This window comes from Citrus sinensis, chromosome 2 (assembly GCF_022201045.2).
Source record: "Citrus sinensis cultivar Valencia sweet orange chromosome 2, DVS_A1.0, whole genome shotgun sequence".
Taxonomy (NCBI): domain Eukaryota; kingdom Viridiplantae; phylum Streptophyta; class Magnoliopsida; order Sapindales; family Rutaceae; genus Citrus; species Citrus sinensis.
In genome coordinates, this window is record NC_068557.1 from 27,238,774 (window position 1) to 27,261,052 (window position 22,279).

At 35.1% G+C, this 22,279-nt stretch overlaps 2 protein-coding genes across 4 annotated transcripts; both read right to left on the reverse strand.

Annotated features, from left to right (window-relative positions):
• Positions 1-878: 878 nt before the first annotated feature.
• On the reverse strand, positions 879-11,100 carry LOC102615461 (vacuolar sorting protein 3). 2 transcript variants are annotated; one of them, XM_006468357.4, is made up of 14 exons: positions 9,637-11,099; positions 9,252-9,527; positions 8,468-8,664; positions 8,170-8,311; positions 7,162-7,434; positions 6,774-6,846; positions 6,306-6,354; positions 5,374-5,659; positions 4,822-4,877; positions 4,424-4,492; positions 4,179-4,290; positions 2,825-2,914; positions 1,575-1,745; positions 879-1,258 (listed from the first exon to the last, which is right to left on the reverse strand). In XM_006468357.4, the coding sequence occupies exons 1-14, from the start codon at positions 10,741-10,743 to the stop codon at positions 1,166-1,168; spliced, it is 2,994 nt and encodes a 997-aa protein (XP_006468420.2). In that variant the 5' UTR covers positions 10,744-11,099; the 3' UTR covers positions 879-1,165. The 2 variants fall into 2 exon arrangements, with proteins under 2 accessions (XP_006468420.2, XP_052290505.1); XM_052434545.1 differs by lacking the exon at positions 879-1,258 and having other exon boundaries at positions 1,583-1,741; positions 9,637-11,100.
• Positions 11,101-12,125: 1,025 nt separating this feature from the next.
• On the reverse strand, positions 12,126-22,279 carry LOC102615187 (peroxisome biogenesis protein 1). Of its 2 annotated transcripts, XM_006468355.4 has the most exons (16): positions 21,932-22,279; positions 21,274-21,447; positions 21,056-21,155; positions 19,728-20,213; positions 18,099-18,845; positions 17,272-17,363; positions 16,488-16,561; positions 16,054-16,276; positions 15,862-15,955; positions 15,571-15,725; positions 15,135-15,365; positions 13,981-14,181; positions 13,529-13,654; positions 13,341-13,402; positions 12,933-13,050; positions 12,126-12,796 (listed from the first exon to the last, which is right to left on the reverse strand). In XM_006468355.4, the coding sequence occupies exons 1-16, from the start codon at positions 22,127-22,129 to the stop codon at positions 12,473-12,475; spliced, it is 3,405 nt and encodes a 1,134-aa protein (XP_006468418.2). In that variant the 5' UTR covers positions 22,130-22,279; the 3' UTR covers positions 12,126-12,472. The 2 variants fall into 2 exon arrangements, with proteins under 2 accessions (XP_006468418.2, XP_024951284.2); XM_025095516.2 differs by lacking the exon at positions 21,932-22,279 and having other exon boundaries at positions 21,060-21,155; positions 21,274-21,326.

The window sequence follows — 22,279 nt, forward strand, 5'->3', positions numbered from 1 at the left end:
ATGGTGTTTGTTTTTTTGTTTAAAATCTTAATAAACTTGAATTAGTCTAAATTCTAAATAGAGCCGAATGTCAGAATCTCAATAACATTTTTTTTTTATCTGAATAGCTAAAAATAAATATTAACTTAAAAAATCTAGAGACTAATATTTTTACATTTATACACTTATAAATTATAATGTTAAACAAATAATAAATATCTCAAAGAATATATATAAGGTAATAAATTATTATAACATAAATCATATTTAATTGAGTACAACTCTTTAATATTTTATATCATATATGTTAATGAATTTTATTGTAGTTTGCAATGTTTTTATATGAAAAATATTCATAAAAAATTATGAAAATAAATAATACTAATTTGAACAAAATAAAAAGATAAAAATAATAATAGTCTGTCACTATATATTATCACAAGTTATATACAGATGAGTAATAATACTAATTATTAAATTTTAATTAATTAATAATAATTAATTAATTAAAAATATTTTGAAAAATATCTTCTAATGATAGCATTCAAACTTTTTAGATTAAATAAAAAGGTAAAAAAAAATTAGCTTAATAATTTAATAACTTAATTGTTGAAAATCTTCATTAAATTAAAAAAATAAAAAGAATTAACGACTTAATTAATTAAAATTAAATCATTAAGTTAAAAAACAAACAAGCCCATCGTCTGTCAACCATTAGATTTGTCATTTGTGTTCTTTATAAACAATGATTTTAACAAGATGCCGTAACAAAATTCAAAATTAGAGTCAATACAACATCACTTGAAAGAGCAACAGCTTGATAATTTTTTTTTTTATAATTTAAGAAATTAACTAAACAAGAGTAATTTAAAATAATAACAAATAACAGAAAACATGAATTATTACAAAAACACTCATTTATTAACAATTTGGAAGCCATGCTCAACAAGAATGTGTACATCAAAATGGCTCACTGATGCATTCCCTTAGGTAATGTACAAAAGTTCCTGATTATAAGCATTGATCAGAACTAAATTACATAATACACATCAAGGCAAACCGAGATCGTCAAAAAGCTTCAGTTTTTGCCAAAATTCTTCCCTTACCAGAGCTGGAAAATAGAGAACCAAGTTGAAGACTTGCAAACTCAGCTTGGAACTTCCATTCAATACACAGTTTCTCTAACTTATCTGGTCACAAGCCAACCTGGTTTGATTAAGACATCTTTCTTAAAGTCGCGACCAGTGATGGAAGTGGATTCACCTTGTCTACGATAACACTGCACAGATAACAAATGAACTTTTTTGGTCTCAATCCAGAATGTAAGTCAACAATTTTCTTGAATGGAAATATTTACCAACCCCTACAGCTACAGTAGCTTGAAAAATTGACTTTCAAAGGAGGCAACATAATGAGATACTTTATGTTAAGGATCTTTCAACTAATGATAATGTTAGATTCCAAAATGCAGTTCTTCACTTCAGTCCCTTTAGCAAACTGATAGCGTCAGAAACAACAAAACCATTTTTACCGATGCAAACTTGAAAAGGATGAGAAGTAAAAAGAGAGGGATAAATAAAACAGCAACAGCACACCTTATAACAGACAATCGTATCATCAGGGTACATTGCAAATAGTTTTGTTCCAAGGCGGGCATGACAAGAATCACAGAGACTCTCGTCATTAATTTGCACATGTCGTGATCTTTCCTCTAATCTTGCCAATCTTGCATCAATGTCTACAGCTCGGGATAGATTATGCACTATCTGGAAAAAGTAATCAAATTGTCATTCAATTTAGCCAATAAAGGCAAGGTAAGAAAGGATTCATACCGTTTCAGAGAAGGAAGAGAGGGAAAAGAGAGAGAGAGAGAGAGAGAGAGAGGATTCACAATGCTTTGATATCGATAAATAGCTATATGTTACTAAAATCAAGTTTGAGGAGAAATTTGAATGATGTAGAAATTCAAGAGCACTCAGCCCCTATAGCTTTGATGGATTCTTTTTCCTTTGATAGAGTAAAGGTGATGATTGATTTTGAAAGTTAGATGTCTCTGGGCTCTGGCAGTTCTCTTGCAAGCCATACTCTCTGGATTGGTAGAAGACAATTCTAATAGTGATTTTAATAAATCTAGGATAGTCTTAATGTTCCTCCTAAAGTCCAAACTTTTGCTTGGACAATAGCTCTTGGAATAATTGACACCAGAGAGAAGATTCCGAGGAGAAATTCTAGGATGTGTCCTTCCCCTAGGTGTGTTATGTATAGAAAGAATGAAGAAACCAGCAACCATTTTTTTATTCATTGTGATTTTGCAGCTATGTGGTGCAGCTGTTCATGGGCTCAACCATATGGTGCAGCTAATATTCATTGGGTAGCTCCAGTCTCTTGTAAGACTTTATTGGTGGAGAATATTTTTGCTTTTAGAAAAGGAAGAGAGCCAAAAGCCCAAGATGTAATGGAAGTGTATAGTCTCAGCTCTCTTGTAGGTGATTTGGCAAGAAAGAAATAGGCACATTTTGTAGCGGGAAAAGAGGAAGTTATAATGGATTATGGCAGAAAATTAACAACTACAGGGAAAGAAAGTGAAATGAAAAACATAACCTTTTTTTTTTTTGAGTGAGGAAGATGCCAAACAACATAAGCTGAAAGGGGCAATTAAGAAGGCAGAGGCAGGAAGGCAGAGGCAGAAAATGAATTAATTTGAGTTTGATGACGTAATTAATATATGAAGTCAGTAGGGTAAAACGTCCACCAACAAAACTTCTGATTTAAAGAAGAAAAGAAGATTCATTTAGGAAGAAGTTTCTAGAGAAGTTTTCCTCTTTTTTAAGTTAAAAAGGCTTACTTGTCCTTGGCGGTGATGGTGAAGTCGAGCTCTTAACATCCTCAGGATTGTATCCGACGCAAGTTGAAGCGGCATATCAGGAGACAATGTCTGCAACATAGAATCTCAGGTAACTCAGCAAGAATATTGAAGGAAACAAAATAAGAATAAGGGGTTGTTTGTTTTTATAGCTGAAATCTTAATTTCGCTTAATTTAAGAAGTTTTAATATTTTGGCTTGTTTGTTCTTGTATCTGAAGTCTTATTCTAAAACATTTTTATCTGAATAGAAAAAGTAAAATTTCCCAACTTTTATCTGAATGACGAAATGTTTGAATGGAAAATCAATTTTTTTCCGCACAAATACCCTCATTAAATGTATTTATTTCCTTTATATCTATTAGATGTCATATTAAAATTTCCCTTGATTTCAAATCTTATTTGGTATTAAATACTTGACATACATTCAATTTCAATTTTAAACAAACTCTTTTATTATTATAAAAAAATTTCTATGTTTAAATATTATGTTAAACTGTAAAAAATAATGTAATCAAAATTATTTTTCAAAAATTAAATATCAAATGCTTACCTTATAAATATTTATAACATATAAAAACTATTGTAGTTGAAAACATTATAAATATATACTTATTTAAACTTTAAGTATATATAACACTCTCAAGGTCATAAGTGTAAAAATATTAGATTTAAGATATTTTGAATTTATAAAAACAAACAACTTACCTCTTATATCCGAACGTCAAAAAATAGAAAACACACCTATTATTCTAACATATGCATTCAGACCCATTCATATTTCAGTAACATTCAGAGCCGTTCAAATTTCACATAAAAAAAAAAAAGGGCTACCTAAGTAATCAACTCCACATCCTTGAATGATATAGTGATCCTATCAAAGTTTCAAATCTAGCATTTCTATCCAGTGGTGGAATAATCTCTTACACTCATAGGATTTATGTGTTTATTTACATATCACTCATCACTATGTTCCCCATTGTGGGGATTATGTCATTATAATCTGTAGCAGCAATGAAACAATTATTATTATCTTTTCAACTGCCATATTCAATTGCTTTCATTTTGTGCCAACAGAAGATTGAGACAAGCTCATTTAAGAAACTGACTGTAAAATATTCATATATAACTTTCCTTGAAGAAAAGGTATGCACAATAGTTTAAAACATTCAGGTCAAATATCTTAGAACTGTGTCCATCTTTCTTTAGAAGAGAAATCTCTCTTAAATTATCAAAATTAGTCTTGCCTACTGTCAAAGCCATGCATAAAGTTCACAAAATCAGAGCATACTATTCAAACTTAGCAGCATCAGAAGGGGAAGAAAATTTTGATATACCTCTAAAACTTGCAAGGGATCCAACGACTCTCCATGATTGTGTAAAAGGCGAACAGCAGCCTTGAACATAGGCTCCTTACCGTCCTGTGAATCTAAATACATATCAAGCAACCTGAGGCAACAACGTCATAACAGGTCAAAGCTATAGGCAAAAGGGATATTAAAGAAGCATCGGAGTTATAGTTAAGAGAGAAAGGAGGAAAAGGAAAAAGAAAATAAGTCAAAGAGAAATAGAAGAAACTAACTGCATATAGGCATCCGGTCTTCCAATCTCAGCACAATATTGTTCTGCAGCTTCACTGTCCTCCAACTTTCTGAAAGGGCAGGGCACACCATTAGTAAATATCAAAAAGATTGCTTTTCATCCATATCAAAAATACATAGTTGAAGATAACGAACTGCTTTTATATACATGCACGTGTGGACATCATATTAGGAAAGCACCTTCTATCCCACAACAGGTCATGAGTAAAGTAAAATATGGAGATAATAAAGATCGATAAAAGGAGTTTCTAGAAAAACAGAGATTATATTTCACTCAGGAATAGGTTAAACAGTTAAAAGATAAATCAAAAAATCTTACTAACATGTAGTACTCAATAGTTTCTACCATTAGTATTAAAAAAAATGACTAGAATCTTACAAGGCTAAAATTTGGAGAACCAATGTCTCTTGTCCCAATTTTCTGTATAGAATAGCCTGTCAAATAAAATAAAAAATTACATTAGTGTTAGTGCAAATACCATGTTAACACTACCAGTTGCCCTCAAGAATGAAATGATCAACATAACCAGCCATGAATACTGAAACGAGCAGAATCCTTTACTTGTAAAAATATTTTCTTCTTCTTTTATGGTGTTTTGTAATTTTCTTGGTTATTTGGTTGCAAAGGAATAGAAGAACATTTTCTGAAGCCAGGGAGGAGGATGCTGAATTTTTTTGGACAAGAATCATTTTCTTCACTTTGGATGTCGCCAAGCGAGTCTCAATTCAATTCAAGGATATTCCATTGGATGTCTGTTTTAGAAGAAAAGCTGGCAAGGTGTTGTTAAGTGCCAGTTATTCCTTTTGGTTTTTCTAGCTGTATTGATTTTCTTATTGCAGACTTCTGGTCCACTGTCTAACTTCCTTTCTCCCAAACAAATTTTTTTTTTCTTATCAAGAAACAATAAATAGTAATTTCAATTGATCAGACCTTTTCCAACCATAATTCGGATCCTTCAATTAAGTCAAGGACGTCTTCTGGATCATACAAGTCTGAAGACTGTAAAAATATCTGCAATCTTTCCTGTACGGGACATTGAAAGATTGAGTTCTTCCCATAACCAGAACTTCTTGTTTCTCCCATTTGAGTACCAAAGGCTTTTGAGCCACTTTCTTCTTCAAATGCTTCAATTGCCGACTTTGCAAGAGAGAGAGCATATAATGTATGGAACTGTGTGTCATCAGAGTCTTGATCTTCAATCAACCACTGCAGATATCTGCACATGTGAGAAAGCTTAGGGCGAGATCCACATTACAAAGACCACATCAACTATGGTGGAAAAAGGGTCTCAGAGGAACTCCGATAGAACAAAAGATTTTGCTGGTCAGTGTACCAGGAAAATGAGTTAAAATTTTCAAGAATGTCTGATCTCTCAAATCAGGACTTCAATCAGAACTTGGAAAAACAAGTATAATTGCATGCAAACTATAGGCACAGTGGAGCAGTATAAAAATCAACTATGTGCTACCAAGTTTATGCCCACAAGCTCCTGCGCCAACTCTATGAATGGGCAATTAGATTATCCAAAAAAGAAAAATGGAAGAAGACTGTTAATTGTAGAATTCTTAACAGAAAATTATTCAATATCCAATAGATCTCCAGGGTTTGCATCAAACACAGATCTCCAGGGTTTGCATCAAATGCATTGCTGGGACATAAAATGTGGCAGGAAGAGAGCCGAAGAATTCACGAATGGTAAACAGCTTATCTAATTGCAATTTAATGAGTTAGGCAAATAATGCAGTGATCTAAGTAATTCTATGAACTCTATGTAAACATGCTTATATAACTTTTCTCAAATACTTTACAAAGACAAAAAGAAGTCCAGAACTTCAATAACGTAAAGCAGTAATATGCAGTACCTTTGGAGAATTTCAACCTTTTTTGAATCAATTGCTGCAATAACTTTGTCTACAAAAAGAGACTAAAGAATAAGTAGGTGATCACCATCTGAGAGCAATACACAGACACAATAAAATTCAGCACACAACATAGTAATTACAATTTACAGAATTTAGCCAAGCATTGCCATGAAAATAGCCAAAGCACCATGCTCATCCAAAATTGACATCTCCAGCTTTAGAAAAAGGTCCAGTATCAGTCTACATACATACTTTTTGAAGTCTGACAATATATATTGACATGCCAGCGTTTAAGTCACTAAAAGCACTACTAAGAAAGCTAAATATTATGAGACAAGAATCTTAACATGTACCATGAGACATTGAGACTTGAACCCCAAAAAAACCCAGCTGTCACAAACCTAAGAAAACTTGCAAATATGGGTGAAATTCAATAGAAGTAAACATTATAGAAGGCACAAGGCCTACCTGGTGAAAGCTGATTTATTCTTTTCTCTGATGTCAAAACTTTGACTGCCAGCACCGCGTTTATATCTGCAATCTAGAAAGATATCACAAACGTATTAATTCAATAAACAAATGATAAAAATCTACACATTGTATCCCATATATGTCTACCTTCCCACTCTGCTATAGCTCAAAATATTTCTCCATGTAGAAGAAATGTCAAAGCACATATTAGCTATGAACATTGCAGTAGTAGAACTCAATGCAATCAAAAGTGCTTACAATAGAAATTAGATAAGTTACCATAAAAACTAGGAATTCCAAGGGCAGACCAGCAAATGGGCATAGAGCAAGTAATACACTAAAGTTTCTATTTAAAAAAACAAATTCAGCTAGAAATGGCACATACCCATCCAAGATGTTGCAAAATTAAATCCTCATCAGATGACTCCTCAAGAATCTTCGAAGCCTCGGTTGCAGCAACCTCCCTGCCAGACATAACATCTGCACAGCCATCAAGCAAGTCATTCTCCACAGCAGGGTCTTTCCACAGGCCAGATGAATAGTTTCTGGCTAACACGCGCCAGATAGCAAGAGCCTTTGAGCTCATTCCTTTACTTGCATACAGGAAGGCAAGCGTCCGAAGATGCCCAGACTCATCCAATAAAGTTTCTAACTCCTCCTGCACTGCCCATGCAAGTTCTACGGTCATCCTTCAAGCAAGCCCCTGAAAACGGCCTCTCTGTTTTCAACGCATTGGAATACTAAGATTCCATTTTTTTTTACCAACATTCACAGTGTGGTTTGACTTGAGGCCTATACAACTAATTTTATGTTAAATATACAGTATTAAGGGTACAATGGTTTCAAATCCAAAATAACTTGGATGCTCCCAACTGTCAAAACCCGTGAATATCCACTTTCTGGATAATAATATCACAGGACTGTCATTTAATGAAACACTTGCACCTATGTTCAACCCTTCATTATCAAGCAGTTGAACTGCTAACCAAAGCCTTAAGACTTCATCTAGAGAGCAGAATTCAGTAAATTTTATAGAACTAAATTTTTGTTCTTCGAATTTTTTAGTTAACCAAAGACCCACTCTTTCACAGAATCTAGAGACTTAATAAAAGCTACAGGGCAAGCACAAAATCAGCATTGGTTGGCAGAGATCATGAACTACTTGGTTTATCATTCCACAATGTTTTTCTCATTTGACTAACTCAATTCCCTTTTATTTTTACATTTATCATTCCAAAATTGTTAGTTAATTTAATTTTATGCATCTATCAGTCATTAATGACAGTAATTAATCACTCTCACGGCCCAGGCTTGAAAGATTGTCAAAACGTAATACAATAGGATAAAGGTATGACGTTTGGCTCAAATAAGTAAAAAGGAAAGAGGAGCCTACCACAATACAGCTATTTTCTGAAGGTGCCAAATTCTCCATATCATGCACACGATTCAAGGCTCTATAAAGATACATTAAAAGTGTGTCAACCCCCTCCTTCACCAAAATGGTTAACTCTTTCTTGCGAGAAACCTCTAGATACCTGTAAAGGATAGAGAAAGAGAAGAAGTGGTACTTAAACATGATATAGTCACAAGCCATTACTACATGAATACTGCTTAAAACAAAGAAAATGCAATTGCTAAAACATTTGATCACTTCATCTAAAATTATACTGCACCACGAAATTTGTGGATACCTGGTGATGTTTCTAATTGCTAACTCCAGCAACTCAGCTCTACTTGGAGGATTTGATAGAAAACCATCATCGACTGCAGTTTCTACACCTGCTTTTCTGAGGAAAATAGCTCTTTGGATAGCCATCAGCCCATTATCTACAACATCCTCAACAGGCACGGGGGGTGGATGCAAGCCCCAGTAGCGGTTTCTAGGAACCTGCAATGATGAGTCCAAGCTCTATGACTTCCAAAAAGTTACCCCACACAGATTAACAAATGCAGCACAAGCAAGTGCATAACAAGAATGGCATGCAGGGTCAAAAAGTCATGAAGGAAGTGGTTCTAATACAGGATGTGCATTACAGGGTGAAGTACTGGGCCCAAAAATAAATTATAGGGGGGGGGGGGGGAAATCTTTGTTACTTTTTGAAATATGCCAACATTTGAATTTTTTTGTTAAACTTGAATGGGAAGCTGAGGAAATTTGATTGCTTTGTAGAGCATAGCTGCTTAGTTGACAGCCTCTATAGTGAGTTATTATAATCAGAAGGTAAGGGAAACATAAGAATAAACCAAATATATGACGTTGGAAACATTATTTCTGTCAGGAACCACATTTCCCAAAAACTAAAAGCCATTTACACTTGTCCAAATTTCACTTCTACTAAGAATAAAGCTCGTAGTTAACATATCCAAGTGGGATGAGTTAATACAAAGTAATGACAATGCATCCAGCAAATCCATAAGGACCACTAGTCAAAGTACGAAAGGAACAATTACAAGAACACGCATACCAAAACATACCAGCAGTGACCAGCGATTAGGGTCTCGCATTATAAAAGGAAATACTTCAGAAGGTTGCATTGTTTCTGAATGCAGAAAATGATCTACTGCTTCCTCAAAATGCAAATCAAAAAGCAAGAGGAATCCAATTTGAGCATGAACGAAGGAAAGCATTTCCTTTGCCATTTCACCTTCACACTCAAGCTCCTCTGCCAAGGATATGGCTTCCTTGAAATCCTTCTTTCTCAGCAGATCTTTGATTTGCTCTTCAGAAGGCACTTTCTGATAGCAAATAACCTGAAAATATTCAATATGAAACCAGGCACCAAGTTATTTCAACTTAAAATAGGTACACAGGCATAGCAAAAGTGATAATACTTGAGCTTAGATATGTCTAACAACATACCTTCGTAGGTGTTGCCACAACAAGAAGTTTCCCAGCCCCACATTCCTCATCTGTGGCAATACACTGCCCACCTCCTTCTCCACCAAAAGTAACAGCTTGGACACAAATACCTGATTTCTTATGATACAGTTCCATCTTCCCACCCCTCAGAACCACAACATACATTGATAATTCCCCAACAGCATCTGGACTCTTCCTAAACACCAAGCTCCCACCAACTGGCTGGCCATGTGCATCAACAAACACCCCAACATTGTCCACCAACAACAACACTTTCTGCTCTTTCGACAACAATTTTAGCATTGGTGGGCATGACACATCTGGTAATGTAAAAATCACACCACTTTGACCCGTAACACAAGAAAACAAACTATACCCATTAACAGTACCAACAATTATAGAATCATTGAGCCACACCATAGTCTTAACTCCATCCATACACTGAATCTCTTTCAAAATTACAAACGAGCCATTAACAAGCTCGATTAACACCAACCTTTTCCCAATAATAACTGCAAAAACATTATCACCTCGACAGTGTTGCTCCTCTTCTTTGACTTTAACTCCATTCGCCTTAATCCCACTACCGAATTTCTGCAACAAACGCTGACCAGTACTCGTGCTGGCATTAGCTAAACTACTGACAGAATTATTTTCCAATAAATTAGTACTCTCCGAGTCACTTGTTCTTATTCTCTTAGCAATAACACTAATTCCTTTCAAGAAACCAAGTTTCTTCAAAGGCTGCGTCAACAGAGAATCAGTTAAAAACAAACACTGATCACAAAACAGCAGCAAAACCTTGCCAACATCATCCAGCACAAATATTGATTCCACTGGCGAGTCAGCCACTGAAACGGTTTTCAAAAATGAAACGTGTTGCTGAGACGGTGTCGTATTGGGAACATGGAGGGTAGTGGCGGCTGTTGGGTCTAATGAGAGAAGAATGAGGGATCCAGATTGAGTGCCGATGTAAATTAGGACTTGGCAATCGGAGATTGGGGAAATTGAAAGAGATCGGATTGGTGAAGAGCGGGAGTAGTGGGAGAGATCGAATTGGGATAGTGGCTCGACCAGTGTCCGAGATTTGGGTCGGGACTCAGCCATCGAAGAAGCTAATGAATAGTCCTAGGAATTCGAAGACGACGCCATTGAATTTTGATTTAGACGAACGATGAGATGATGCTTTTTCTTCTTCTTTCACCTACCAGTAAACACACGACGACAAGATTACCTTCTAGCTTACGTTGGAAACGAGGTGCTATTTGCAGCACTTAACCTGAGAGAGAGAGAGATTTTACAATTCTATTCTATTTGGGTTTTGGAAAACATTTCCAAAGAATCTCAAAACGATTTCGAATTTTGACTGCAAAAGCACAAGTGCACGGCTTTTTTATATTCGAATTGGAGGAGGGTTCATAAAACAGTGAAGATTAGGGATAGGATTGGATTGTCTCATTGTGCAATGTGCGTCGCAATTGACATAACCTACATTTAAAAAAAAAAAAAAACATATTATTATTTTTTATTGGTAATTTACTTGCTATTTATTTATTAAATTTTTCTACGATGCTATGAATTTTTACAGCAGTACTAATAAATAGGCTGTCGTGAACCTAGATTTGAATGTTTTAATCATCACTAATCATTTAATTTAATAAATAGATAAATAATTACATAATGATTAATAGTTACTTATTATTTGAGTTTACTGGACAATTGGACGTAACTTTATTTGTATTAACTGATAAATTTCTTTTTTAAAATCACCCACAAAATTAAAATTTTGAATCTTAACTTTATTCTTTGGCCTGCTTTTTAAAAATTACTGATTGGCTAATAGTGAGTTGAATTGATGGTTGTCTTATTAATTATTATAACAATTTTCTGGCGAAGAAAAGATCATAAGATAGCCAAAAAAAAAAAAATTTGATAATATTAAAATACGTTTTATTAAAGAAAAATATAAAATTTTAAATAGCCTAGACTTATTCTATTTTTATTATTTTATCTAAAAAGCATGTTAACGTATTTGACAGCTAGTAAGTTGAATTTTAAATAATTGAAATCAAAATATTATTTTATCTAACTTATAATTTTATGAAAATCTAACAATACAACATATTTATGATATTATTGATACTGTAATTTCCACAAAACAAACACTATAAAATAACCCTTATTTGTTCCACTACTTGCATGCTAATACTATTTTATGGTTGTTCACATGTCCACTTTTTTCATATTAAACAAAATAAACATTTTAAGTCTGGTAGAGTAACCAATGGACTCTTGGTTCAATGAGAGAATTCTTATGCTTACAATGATAAGAGTAAGGATTCAAACCCCTATAAGAATTTTATAGAAGTTAGTTTCAATTCTAACAATCTCTCCTTTGCAAAATATAAGTGGAAGTGCTTTAGAAGAACAGTGTGCAGGCATTAGAGTAAATAAAAGAAATCAATTTATAAAACCTCTAGATTGCACTATTTCTGGATACCTTCCTCTAATTACTCAGTAAAATTTCAAAACAGTTATACAAAATTTATCACTCGTCATTGTCGTCGTCATCCACTATGCTTATTTCTATTGTTTCACATACACAATAGACAGCAAAGATTTAAACAACCATGCCTTCGAAATGAGTATGAAGGGATTGAATAACTTACAGCTCTCCGCTGCTCATTTTTCAATCTTATGCCCACAGTTGTAATGAATGGAACTCAAAATGAGGAAAAACAAAAGTAATTAAGGTCCGTTTCAAGCAGCTGCGCTGAAATAATTTACATAGCTTGTTGCCTTCCATCCCTGAAAAATCTGCGAGACTGGTTTGTTGTTATGCTAGAGTTGCTCTCTTGCCTTTCGCATCTCTTGACTGAGCAGCAACAGATTTCTTTGAATCAAGAAACTGTCCGTAAATGCTATATAGTCTCAGCTTCTCAGCTTCTGAAACTGATGGTCTTGCCTTGGAAGCTATAGACTTCAGTAGAGCATCGGTTATGACTGGCATTTTCCCAGGCTCATTGCTATCAATATTATTTAAAATTTCATGAACAGCTGAGAGCTGTGCATCTGAGAGAAGTGCTTGGAGATCAGCTCCACTAAATCCTTCTGTCATATGAGCTATGGCTTCTAAATCAACATCATCGGCCAATGGTAACTGCATTCATTTATAAAAAGCAAAATATAATATATGATGATAAATTGAGACTAACACACATGAAGAAGTGCCAAAGCTTACAGATTAGTAGTTCATTGCAGAAAAGAGATGAAAATGGAATTGACGTATCACAAACCTTTCTAGAAATAACTTTAAGAATATCCAACCTCTCACGTGGAGATGGAAAATCACAGAAGAGAAGGCGATCCAGCCTACCAGGTCTTAACAGGGCAGCATCAAGTAGATCCGGTCTACTGCTTGATTAGGAAACTCGAAGTCAATGTTCCATCAAAGAAAGGGGAGTAACCAGGTAAAGTAAATAAATTCTACACTGAAGGAAGAAAATTTGCAAGCACCATGACCGGAGATTACTGGAAGTAATTGTTAATATTAGGCAACCAGTTGAACTCAAAGCTCAAGGTCCTGGGTTTGAGCCTTGTTAGAGGAGGAATAGGGTGAAATCCGATAATCCTCTTAAAAGAGAAGAATTAAAAAAATAATAAAACTGCAGAAAAGTAAAACATTGTAGTGAAAAAATTCTAACCTTGTTGCAGCAAACACAAATACACCAGTCAACACTTCAACGCCATCTAACTCAGTCAGAAACTGTTGGAAACAAGGGCAGGCAGATATTAGGAAATTAACGAGGATGTAGATATCATATGGGACAACCCCCTCCTTTTTCCCCACTTCCCAAAAATAAATAATAAAAAGATAAGAAGTAGAAGAAACCTGATTAACAACACGATCAGTCACTCCAGTATTATCATGCCCTCGCTTTGGGGCAATAGAATCAAATTCATCAAAAAAGAGGAGGCATGGTGCTGCAGCAGTTGCTTTTGAGAATATATCCCGAACCTGAAACCAAAAATAGGTATATGGATTGTGATTAATTATGCAATTCAAAACACCTCATCGGCAGTTGAAGGCTTCGCACCTCCCACCCCCCCTCTCTTCTGAACCTCAATCTGACTCTGAAGGCAAAGGCCCGTGGTAAAAGCCAAAAACCATTGATAAATGAATTTGATTTTTGATAAGAAACTCAAAAATCTATTAGTGAAGAAGATTTAAAACAGATAGTGGACCAGCTGTCCACTAAGAAAACAAAACCTAGGATATAAATAAATTAAATCAAACATTGCCCCAAAAAGGAAAGAAAAAAAGGAGAATTAATTCCTCCTTACAGCTTGCTCAGAAGCACCAATGTATTTGTTCAACAGCTCAGGCCCTTTCACTGATATAAATCGTAATGAACAAGCAGCAGCAGCAGCACCAACTATGTGAGTCTTGCCACAACCAGGAGGACCATATAAGAGAACATTTGACCGCAACCTCAGAGGAGCTTGAGCGAAGATGTTTGGAAATTTCGAAGGTAGTTCGATCATCTGAAAGTGAAGCACAGAAATACTATAAAACAGAAAACAGATAAAAAGCACCAATAACAAAAGTACACCACCGGTCAGAAGGTCAAATTAATTAAAGTTGGGGGAAAAAAGAAAGAGTTCAACTGGCTATACTTGGCATAAAAGGCCAACAGAGAAAAAGAACTCATTCAGAAGATATGATTTTCAGAAGCTGAAAGAAAAGCAAAGCACAAATGTGCAAAAATAATCAGAATGAAATTATTTAACCCTGGTCTTGGAAGCTTTAGTTTTTGATAGATAAGAGCCTGGCAATAGTTTTTGAACCCTAACAAACACCTTTACCAAAATTGCTTGCCCTGATCTCACTAAAATCATATGCCAGAAATATCTAACTCACAGCATCTGTCAACCGCACAAGACATATGACCAGATTTTAGCTCCAGAGACAGGAACCTGTACAAGGTTCTTTCTGGTTTTGGATAGGAAACACAAAACTTTATTTGAAAAGACGGAGGAAATGGTGGGAGAAGTGAACAGAAATCCACAAAACTTATGTCTTTCCTACTCTGCAGAAACCCAAAAACTACAATATGGTACGGCTGCCTGTACCAAGTGTTTCCCAAACACATGAGACAGAACTTAGAAGAAATTTCTGCAACTTTAAATGCTGGATGTTAAGAAATAAATATGAAATTCATCATCAATATCCTCCAACAGACTGCCTAAGTGATATCATATTTCAAGACCAAAAGTTTCAGTAAACAAATATACAATGGCACCTATTATACCAGATTATAGGTAAAGGCCCAATAAGGTGAAAACTCAACTAACCAATAAGTTGTTATAATGTCCCAATGAGGCGAAAACTAAAATAAGCGATAAGTTGTTATAATGTTCTAACTTCAAGGTTTCAACAGGTGACCAATCTTGGAACTTAATTTTTCAGTTTTCAGAAGATCAAAAGTAAACTATACCTCTTTAATAGCATTCTGAATGTCAGTAAGACCACCAACATCATCCCACCCAGAGCGACCACCTTCTGCAGAAGTTTTTGTAATGTCACGCATTGCAACCGGAAGAAACTCATGCATTGCCTGAGAAAAGTCATCCCTAACCAAAGTCGGCTTTATGTGCTTTTCAAACCTAGAATCAGAATGCAGATAACGGCCAACAGCAGCATGAACGGTTCTATCAACCAATATTTCCTGACACAATGAAACATATATTAGTAACTTGAATCTTAAAAAAATCATGAAAAAGGCAACATTTACATGTGGTCACTTTTTCTGCAAAGGTGATCGCGACAATTTATGGAGAGACGAAACAATCCTTAAGGATTCACCAAAAGATGATCTTTATGACTCTAAACTTAATCCAAATTTGTCAACAAAATCTTAAACCACCAAGTACCAGATCATATGCGTCATATCCATCACATTTGGAAGCCACATCTAACAAAATTTCATCAGAACATTCTAAGGAACGCCTCTGAATTTCATGCTCTAAAATGGCTTTCCGTTCTGAGGCAGCAGGAGCAGGCAGTTGCACATGAAAGTCAAACCTTCCTAATAAAATTCAAAAACGCAACATCAACAAAACAAAGAAAATAAATAGAACTAATAAGCAAGCCCCATATCACAATTTCTGACATTCCTAGTCCAACTATAAAAGGTGATAAACATTGTACAAAGGAAGACAAACCTGAAGAGGTCAATGACTGCGGTATTTTCTCTAGAGACTGTGCAGAAGCAACAAAAGCAATAGGACCAATTCCACAAGAGCTCTTCCTCTTTTCCTAACCAGTGGACCACAGATATTTGTTAGCAGACTGGAACTAACAACAGCTTCTGCACAAAACATTGTAGGAATTGATTATCATAGTTAAATTATTACCCCGTATTCATCCATAATGTCCACAAGAAATTTAGTAAGAGCAATTACAGAAGTTGAAGGTTGAGATCCCTCTGGGTCGGAAGAGGATGAAATTATGCTATCAAGATTATCAAATATGACAATGGAAGGTGCATGATCCAAAGCTTCAGATATGAAGTTAGAAAGTGCTTGACGAATGATCGGACCCTTCTCTAAAGAAAGTCTAGAACAGCATACAAAAACTCTGCATACATAGACATTAGTCAGTGTAATATATACATATTTCAATATCAAATCCAAACTGAATAACCAAATAAAAACAGAAGCCATGAAGATCTTATTTAGAATCATAAAAATTCAGTAGCTATCTGCAATAAATATTAGCATTCAAGAATGTTAATCAACAACAGAAAGAAAAGAATAAAGCATATGTGCACATTAAAATAACTCCATACATGTGTGCTACGAGATCTTTATGGTGTTCGAGGGATTTTGCAACAGCTTTTGCTAATGATGTCTTTCCAGAGCCCTAATCACAAAACAAAAAAAAAATACCAATAAATTGACTAAGATGTTATCATTTGAAAGAATGTAAATGAATATGAAAAAGACACTGACAAATATAGAAACAACAGCATAAGGCCATGAGAATCCATTCTCGGACATTTTATCTTAAAAAAAATTGTTCTACTCAGTCTTTTTATCTAATACCCACAACTAAAGGAAATACTTTCTTCCCAAACGATTCATAACAAAGATTGGTAGACATAGTCATATGTGTCGAAAAATAAGTTTTCTTTTAGTTTTAGTTTTATGCTGGTTTCACTCTAAAACCGGATGTACAACTGTCTAAGCCAATGTCAGCAATAAAGTATATACACATTGCAGTCCTTAGGGCATTGAGGAACACCACACTCAAATAAGCTATTCATACAATGTCCTTCCTCTTGGAGGTTTATCATATCAAATATACTGCCCACACTTAACATAGACACCCAAACAAAAAGCTAGATTCAATGGTCACCATTATCGTACTACATGCAGTAAGCTTGAACCAAATCCATTAAACCTGAAAGCAAGAAATAGAAATGCAAATAGAAAATGGCAAATTGGTCGCAAATTACACAAAAGTATTAACAACCATTTTATCTACACATGCGATGATGTTAAATGTACAAGTAATAAGCTCCTTTGCCAATCAAACAACAATCTCTAGTGAAGATGGAGAGATGAACTCACAGGAGGTCCATGTATTAGAATATGCCCAGGGAGAGGAAGATGGTAAGTGCTGAACCACAACCCAGAATCAGGAGATAACAAGACCTTAATTCCTGCATGAAAGCAAATTCAAAATTAGGTGAATGCAAGGTTTTTGTTGGAAGGGGAGCAAAATTATTTGTCTTATAGTAAGGCGTGTAATCCATGTCAGTGGCAAGCAGATTAAAAGACGGTAACATTCCAACAGCTCCAAAAAGAAAATGACATTTTATCCTTGTTTGATTACCCAATCGAATGCGGAAAAATCAAACATTCTCAGCCCTTTTTCACTCAAGTTTGTTTGTTAACAGGAAGTCCTTTACAGTTATAATGCAATAAATGCTTGAAGAAACTCTGGAAATTTTTTTGTCCAGAAGGTCCAATTAATACTGACCTCTGAATCAATGGTTGTTGACAATGACAAAAAGCTATGCTATAATTAAGGATCAACTAACATAATTATCCCCAGAACCCAAGAGCCTCTAAAATTACAGCATGCTCAAAAAAGTAGCACCCAAAAAACACGAATTCTGACATATCCTAGTAAATCAGCCTATTCAAGAAAAATAAAAATTTGAAGAAAAAACAAAATTAAACAGTGTTCCTCACTCTCCAACCCAGCTTTCAAATCTCATTATTGTTACATCTGTTTGTGTGCTTATCCATGTGACCACTTATGACTGCACATGCATGAACGTGAGGACAAAGATTATATGCCCAATGCCCATGATATAGAAATTCCACGTGAAAAGGAGATAAGCAAAGGCTAAACACATTGAGGTGAAAATAATTATGGAGAAAGTACCTACTATTAATAACATCTGAAGCAGTGGTCCCCATCCAGCTCAAAGAAGACACATTTGAATCAAAACCTTGGGTAGAACCCCTCTCTTTCACAGTGTAGAAGGATACCGGGTCACCAGAGTTCAGCTTCCCAAACAACTGGCGTACAGCTTCCGTATTATTGTTCTGCTGGCCTCTAGCTTCAAGGGTCAGCTCATATGCATTATTTTTGCCACCATGCAATGATTCCTCAGAGAAAGTCAGTACACAAAAAATTTCTGTCCGCAATTCTCTGGCCTTAGTTTTGTTCTCTAAGGCGCCATTACATGATGCCGGTACCTTTCCATATGTCCCAGACTTGTATCCTTTCACTTCAAAATGAAGCAAAGTTTCATTTGATAGAACCAATGTATTAAATTCTGATCCTATATTTGAAGCAACGGCAGTGAGTTGTGCAAGCAACCATGTATGAAGCAGACATTCTAACCCTTTTTTATTTTTAAACTGATAAACAGCCTCTTCATCTTCTTTCGAAGAAGGCTCAGAAGAAAGAGCAGCAATGATGTCATCTTCGGCTGACAAATCTCCATCATCCATGTAGATACCCGAGCTAGTTTTCTCAAGCATTTTCTTTGTCTTATGATTTTTATTATCAAGTTCTAGGCCAATCCCAAAAGCCTTATCCTTCTCCAACATCTTAAAATGACAACGAGAAAGTGAAACCATAGGAATTTCTTTCTTCAAGTTAACAGTACATTTCTTCAAATAAACCCCTGCAATGAGAAAACTATTATTGGAAAATCTTGATTATGAAAACAAAATAGCACAGATGGATTGTTAAACTATCAAAAAAAATTTTAAAAAGACTAAATGTGCAAAATGTCAATAGCAGCAAGCTTGTCATGACCTTTCAGCTACCTGAAAAAGAAACACAATGAATGGAAAGACAAATGTTAATGTAGATGCTAAATGTATTAAGGTCAAAAAGAAAAGAGATCACACTACCGAAGAAGTTTAAAAGAACAACAAATTGTGTACACTTATTGATGAATAATACTGGATCCAAATCAAAGAGTTCCTAGGATAATGCATGGGCATGTTTTAACCATCATAATGAAGTAGCCTCTAATGAAGTAGGACAGTCCTTGTTTGCAATATAACTTATTTTGTCCCTCAGGCATTCCTCACTTGAGTAGGAAGCTTTTCAGAAAGAAGGATATCCAGAGCCAAGCACAAGCAATAGTCTCAAAGAGTGATGCAGTTGGATCAAGAAGGCTGAAAGCCTGGCAGTAAAGCTCACGTTGTCGACCTCTTGTCCATCAGTGAGTGATTCCTTGTATGCGTATGTGTGTGTGTGTGTGTGTGTGTGTGTGTGTGTATTTATGTATGTATGTATGTATTTATGTATATGTATGTATGTATTTATGTATATGTATGTATGTATGCATGTGTATATATGTATGTATGCATGTGTATATATGTATGTATGCATGTGTATATATGTAGGTATGTATGTATGTATGTAGGTAGGTAGGTAGGTAGGTAGGTGTGTATCATAAAATAAATCGCCATTCAAATGAGACCATGAGGAAAGAGTTTAAAGGAAGGAGTACTAAGTACTTTGACTAATTAGATGCTAGGAAGAATTAACATACATGAATGCAGCCCTGCATTCAAATAAAGACGAAGAGCTCGAGCAATCTTTACATGTCCTTTAGCCACTGAATCTGAAAATAAAAGGTGAACAACTGCTTGACGGCATTCTTTCTTGTCAGTTGAAGCTCCACCACTAATTTCCTTTGAAGTTAAATTGCTTTTTATTCTTGGGGCATTGTTTTCGGGATTATTCTCTTTGGATGATAATCTAGGCAATATAGCAACTAACTCAAGAGAACATAATGAAACATTTTCAGCTGTTTCTGGATTGATAAATGCAACGGAAGTGAGGGCTACTCCCAGCTCAACACCTTTAACATTACATTTATGAGACAATCCTTCATCTGAATCTTGAACACGTAAAAGTGCCTTTGCAATACTAGTACTTTCATTAAAAGCTTGCATGTAAGAATCTTCATGTTTCTTCACATTGTTCTTGCGTCTCTTTGGAGCAACAGCAACTTCAGTTCCCGGTACAAGTTGCACTGCAAATAATTTCATGAGATACAACTCCAGCAGTCTAAAACAAAACCATCATTTTCCATGATTCACTATCTACATGCAAAAAGTAGATATGCAAGCAAGTATAAACCAGTAAACCACTAATGTTTATCTGAAGGGTTATTATACCATAAATTCTAACCTGTATGGTCTCTGACAAAAGATGCTGCTTTTTAATTGAGAACAATGATAACAACAAGGGAGAAAATAAAAGGATAACTGATTCATAAATGAATCTATAATCTTAGGAATTCATAAATGAATCTATAATCTTAGGAACCAGTTTTCAAGCAGGTCCAAGTAACACACTGAACTAGGATAAATTACAATCCACAACAAATAAATTAAATATTTCAAGCATAAAAGAACACTTTCAACATAAGTACGTCATTGATGACATAGAGATATTTAAATATATAATTACAACACATTTCATAAAATGCTATGACTTCCGATTGCTTATTTCTCTTTCCAACAAAAAATAAGACAACAAAGTTAGAAAATGACACAATGACCAAACAAACTGAAAACTTTTAATTCTTTATAATGCCCTAACGCACCATATAATAGGAAAAAAGATGAAGAAAATACTATAGCAGACAAAACTTGGATATCAAATTTTCATTTGTTGAACACCTGCATGTAAAGCTACCCTCACCAAAACCATGGAAAACATAACAATGCTCATGAAGCAATAGAATTAGTAGCTAAAAATGGAAAAGCTACCCCAATGAACTGTGACTATGGTCTCTAAAATAAATCTGTAGAATTAGTCAGATTATATTAATGTATCATAATGAGGATAAAGTAACCCATATCAACTTACCTACCGGTTTCTTGGGAAAAGTTGAAACCACATGAAATGTTATGATAGTGCGGCCATGCAGCCACAAAGGAAATCTCATCGCTTCGTGGACAATCCTAACCTGTATTCAGTAAAAGAAAGGTTTCAGAGCTGCACTAACAACAGAAAACTTGTGCATCAGCAATTGAACATTACGAAGGAAGAAACAGCAATATAGATATCTTAAAATAGAGGAGTACCTGATTCAATATAGCAGCCTCAGCATGCTCTGAATTTAGCTCTAAAACTTCCCAATCATCCTCCGTTAGAGGTTCTATGGTAACTAAAGTAGCCTTCAGCACATTGGAAACTACTCGCACTTGAACTATTGTATGATCCGCCAAGGATATGCATTCTGCAAATTGTCGAGCGACCTGCAAAACACAATTAATAGCAGTTAACTGAAATTAAATTAGAAAAGTAAAGGTAAATTTGGTCACATCAAAAGCACTGCCCCGCGACAATATTGCAATGTTTGATAGAAATAGGAAGAAAAAATAGTTGGTTATTTAAAAAATTGAAGCAATTTTGAGAGTTAAAATTGATAAGTGATCTCTAGATACCTCAACAACACTTTCAAATGGTAAAAATTGATAAATGGTCTCGACTTGATCGGTGGTTTTGCACAAATTGCTTCAAAAAGATTACACAGTAAGAACTTCTACTCAATGATGATTTTCTACTGTATGTTCCTTCATAACCGCTTTTAGGATCAGGAAAGCACCAGATAATTTCATAGCAGAAAGCACTGTCATGCGCTTTTATAGGAAGCACTTCACTGACAAGTGCTTCCAAGAAAAGGTAATTCGAAATTCAGCATAAATAGAAAAAGAAAGAGAGAGTGGCACAGCGATTTACCTCGATAAAAGAAGAAGAAGAAGTAGCGCCGGACCAAGCAACGACCCAGCGTTGGTTGGAGCGGGAGCGAAGCTCGAGAGAGAGAACTTGAGGGAGAAGATGTGCGGAGCGCGTGGACTCAAGAGTCTCGATTAATTTAAGGGGAAGTGATACAAAGCAGTTCTCTACGCCACCCACCACTCTCACCTCCAACTCCATTTACACTTACACGCGCGCCAATAATTCCGCACGACTCGGAGGGAAGACGGAAGAAGAAGTAGTAGATGGAATCCCCCTCCTACCGATGGTTTCGCTTTTCCCGAGTTGATTTTGTAAGAAATCAATCTTTTCTAAATTTTTTTTATTTTG

What these genes read in the sequence shown, in the direction of transcription:
- LOC102615461 (XM_006468357.4), bottom strand. Translation starts at nt 10,743, where the DNA reads ATGGCTGAGTCCCGACCCAAATCTCGGACACTGGTCGAGCCACTATCC. An exon ending in CCGAATTATGGTTGGAAAAG is followed by an intron (nt 4,878 to 5,373) that starts GTCTGATCAATT and finishes TTTATTTGACAG; the next exon opens with GCTATTCTATACAGAAAATT. An exon ending in AGACCGGATGCCTATATGCA is followed by an intron (nt 4,291 to 4,423) that starts GTTAGTTTCTTC and finishes TTGTTGCCTCAG; the next exon opens with GTTGCTTGATATGTATTTAG.
- LOC102615187 (XM_006468355.4), bottom strand. Translation starts at nt 22,129, where the DNA reads ATGGAGTTGGAGGTGAGAGTGGTGGGTGGCGTAGAGAACTGCTTTGTA. An exon ending in ACATTATGGATGAATACGGG is followed by an intron (nt 15,956 to 16,053) that starts GTAATAATTTAA and finishes TCCACTGGTTAG; the next exon opens with GAAAAGAGGAAGAGCTCTTG. An exon ending in TTGGTGCTTCTGAGCAAGCT is followed by an intron (nt 13,655 to 13,980) that starts GTAAGGAGGAAT and finishes TTTTGGTTTCAG; the next exon opens with GTTCGGGATATATTCTCAAA.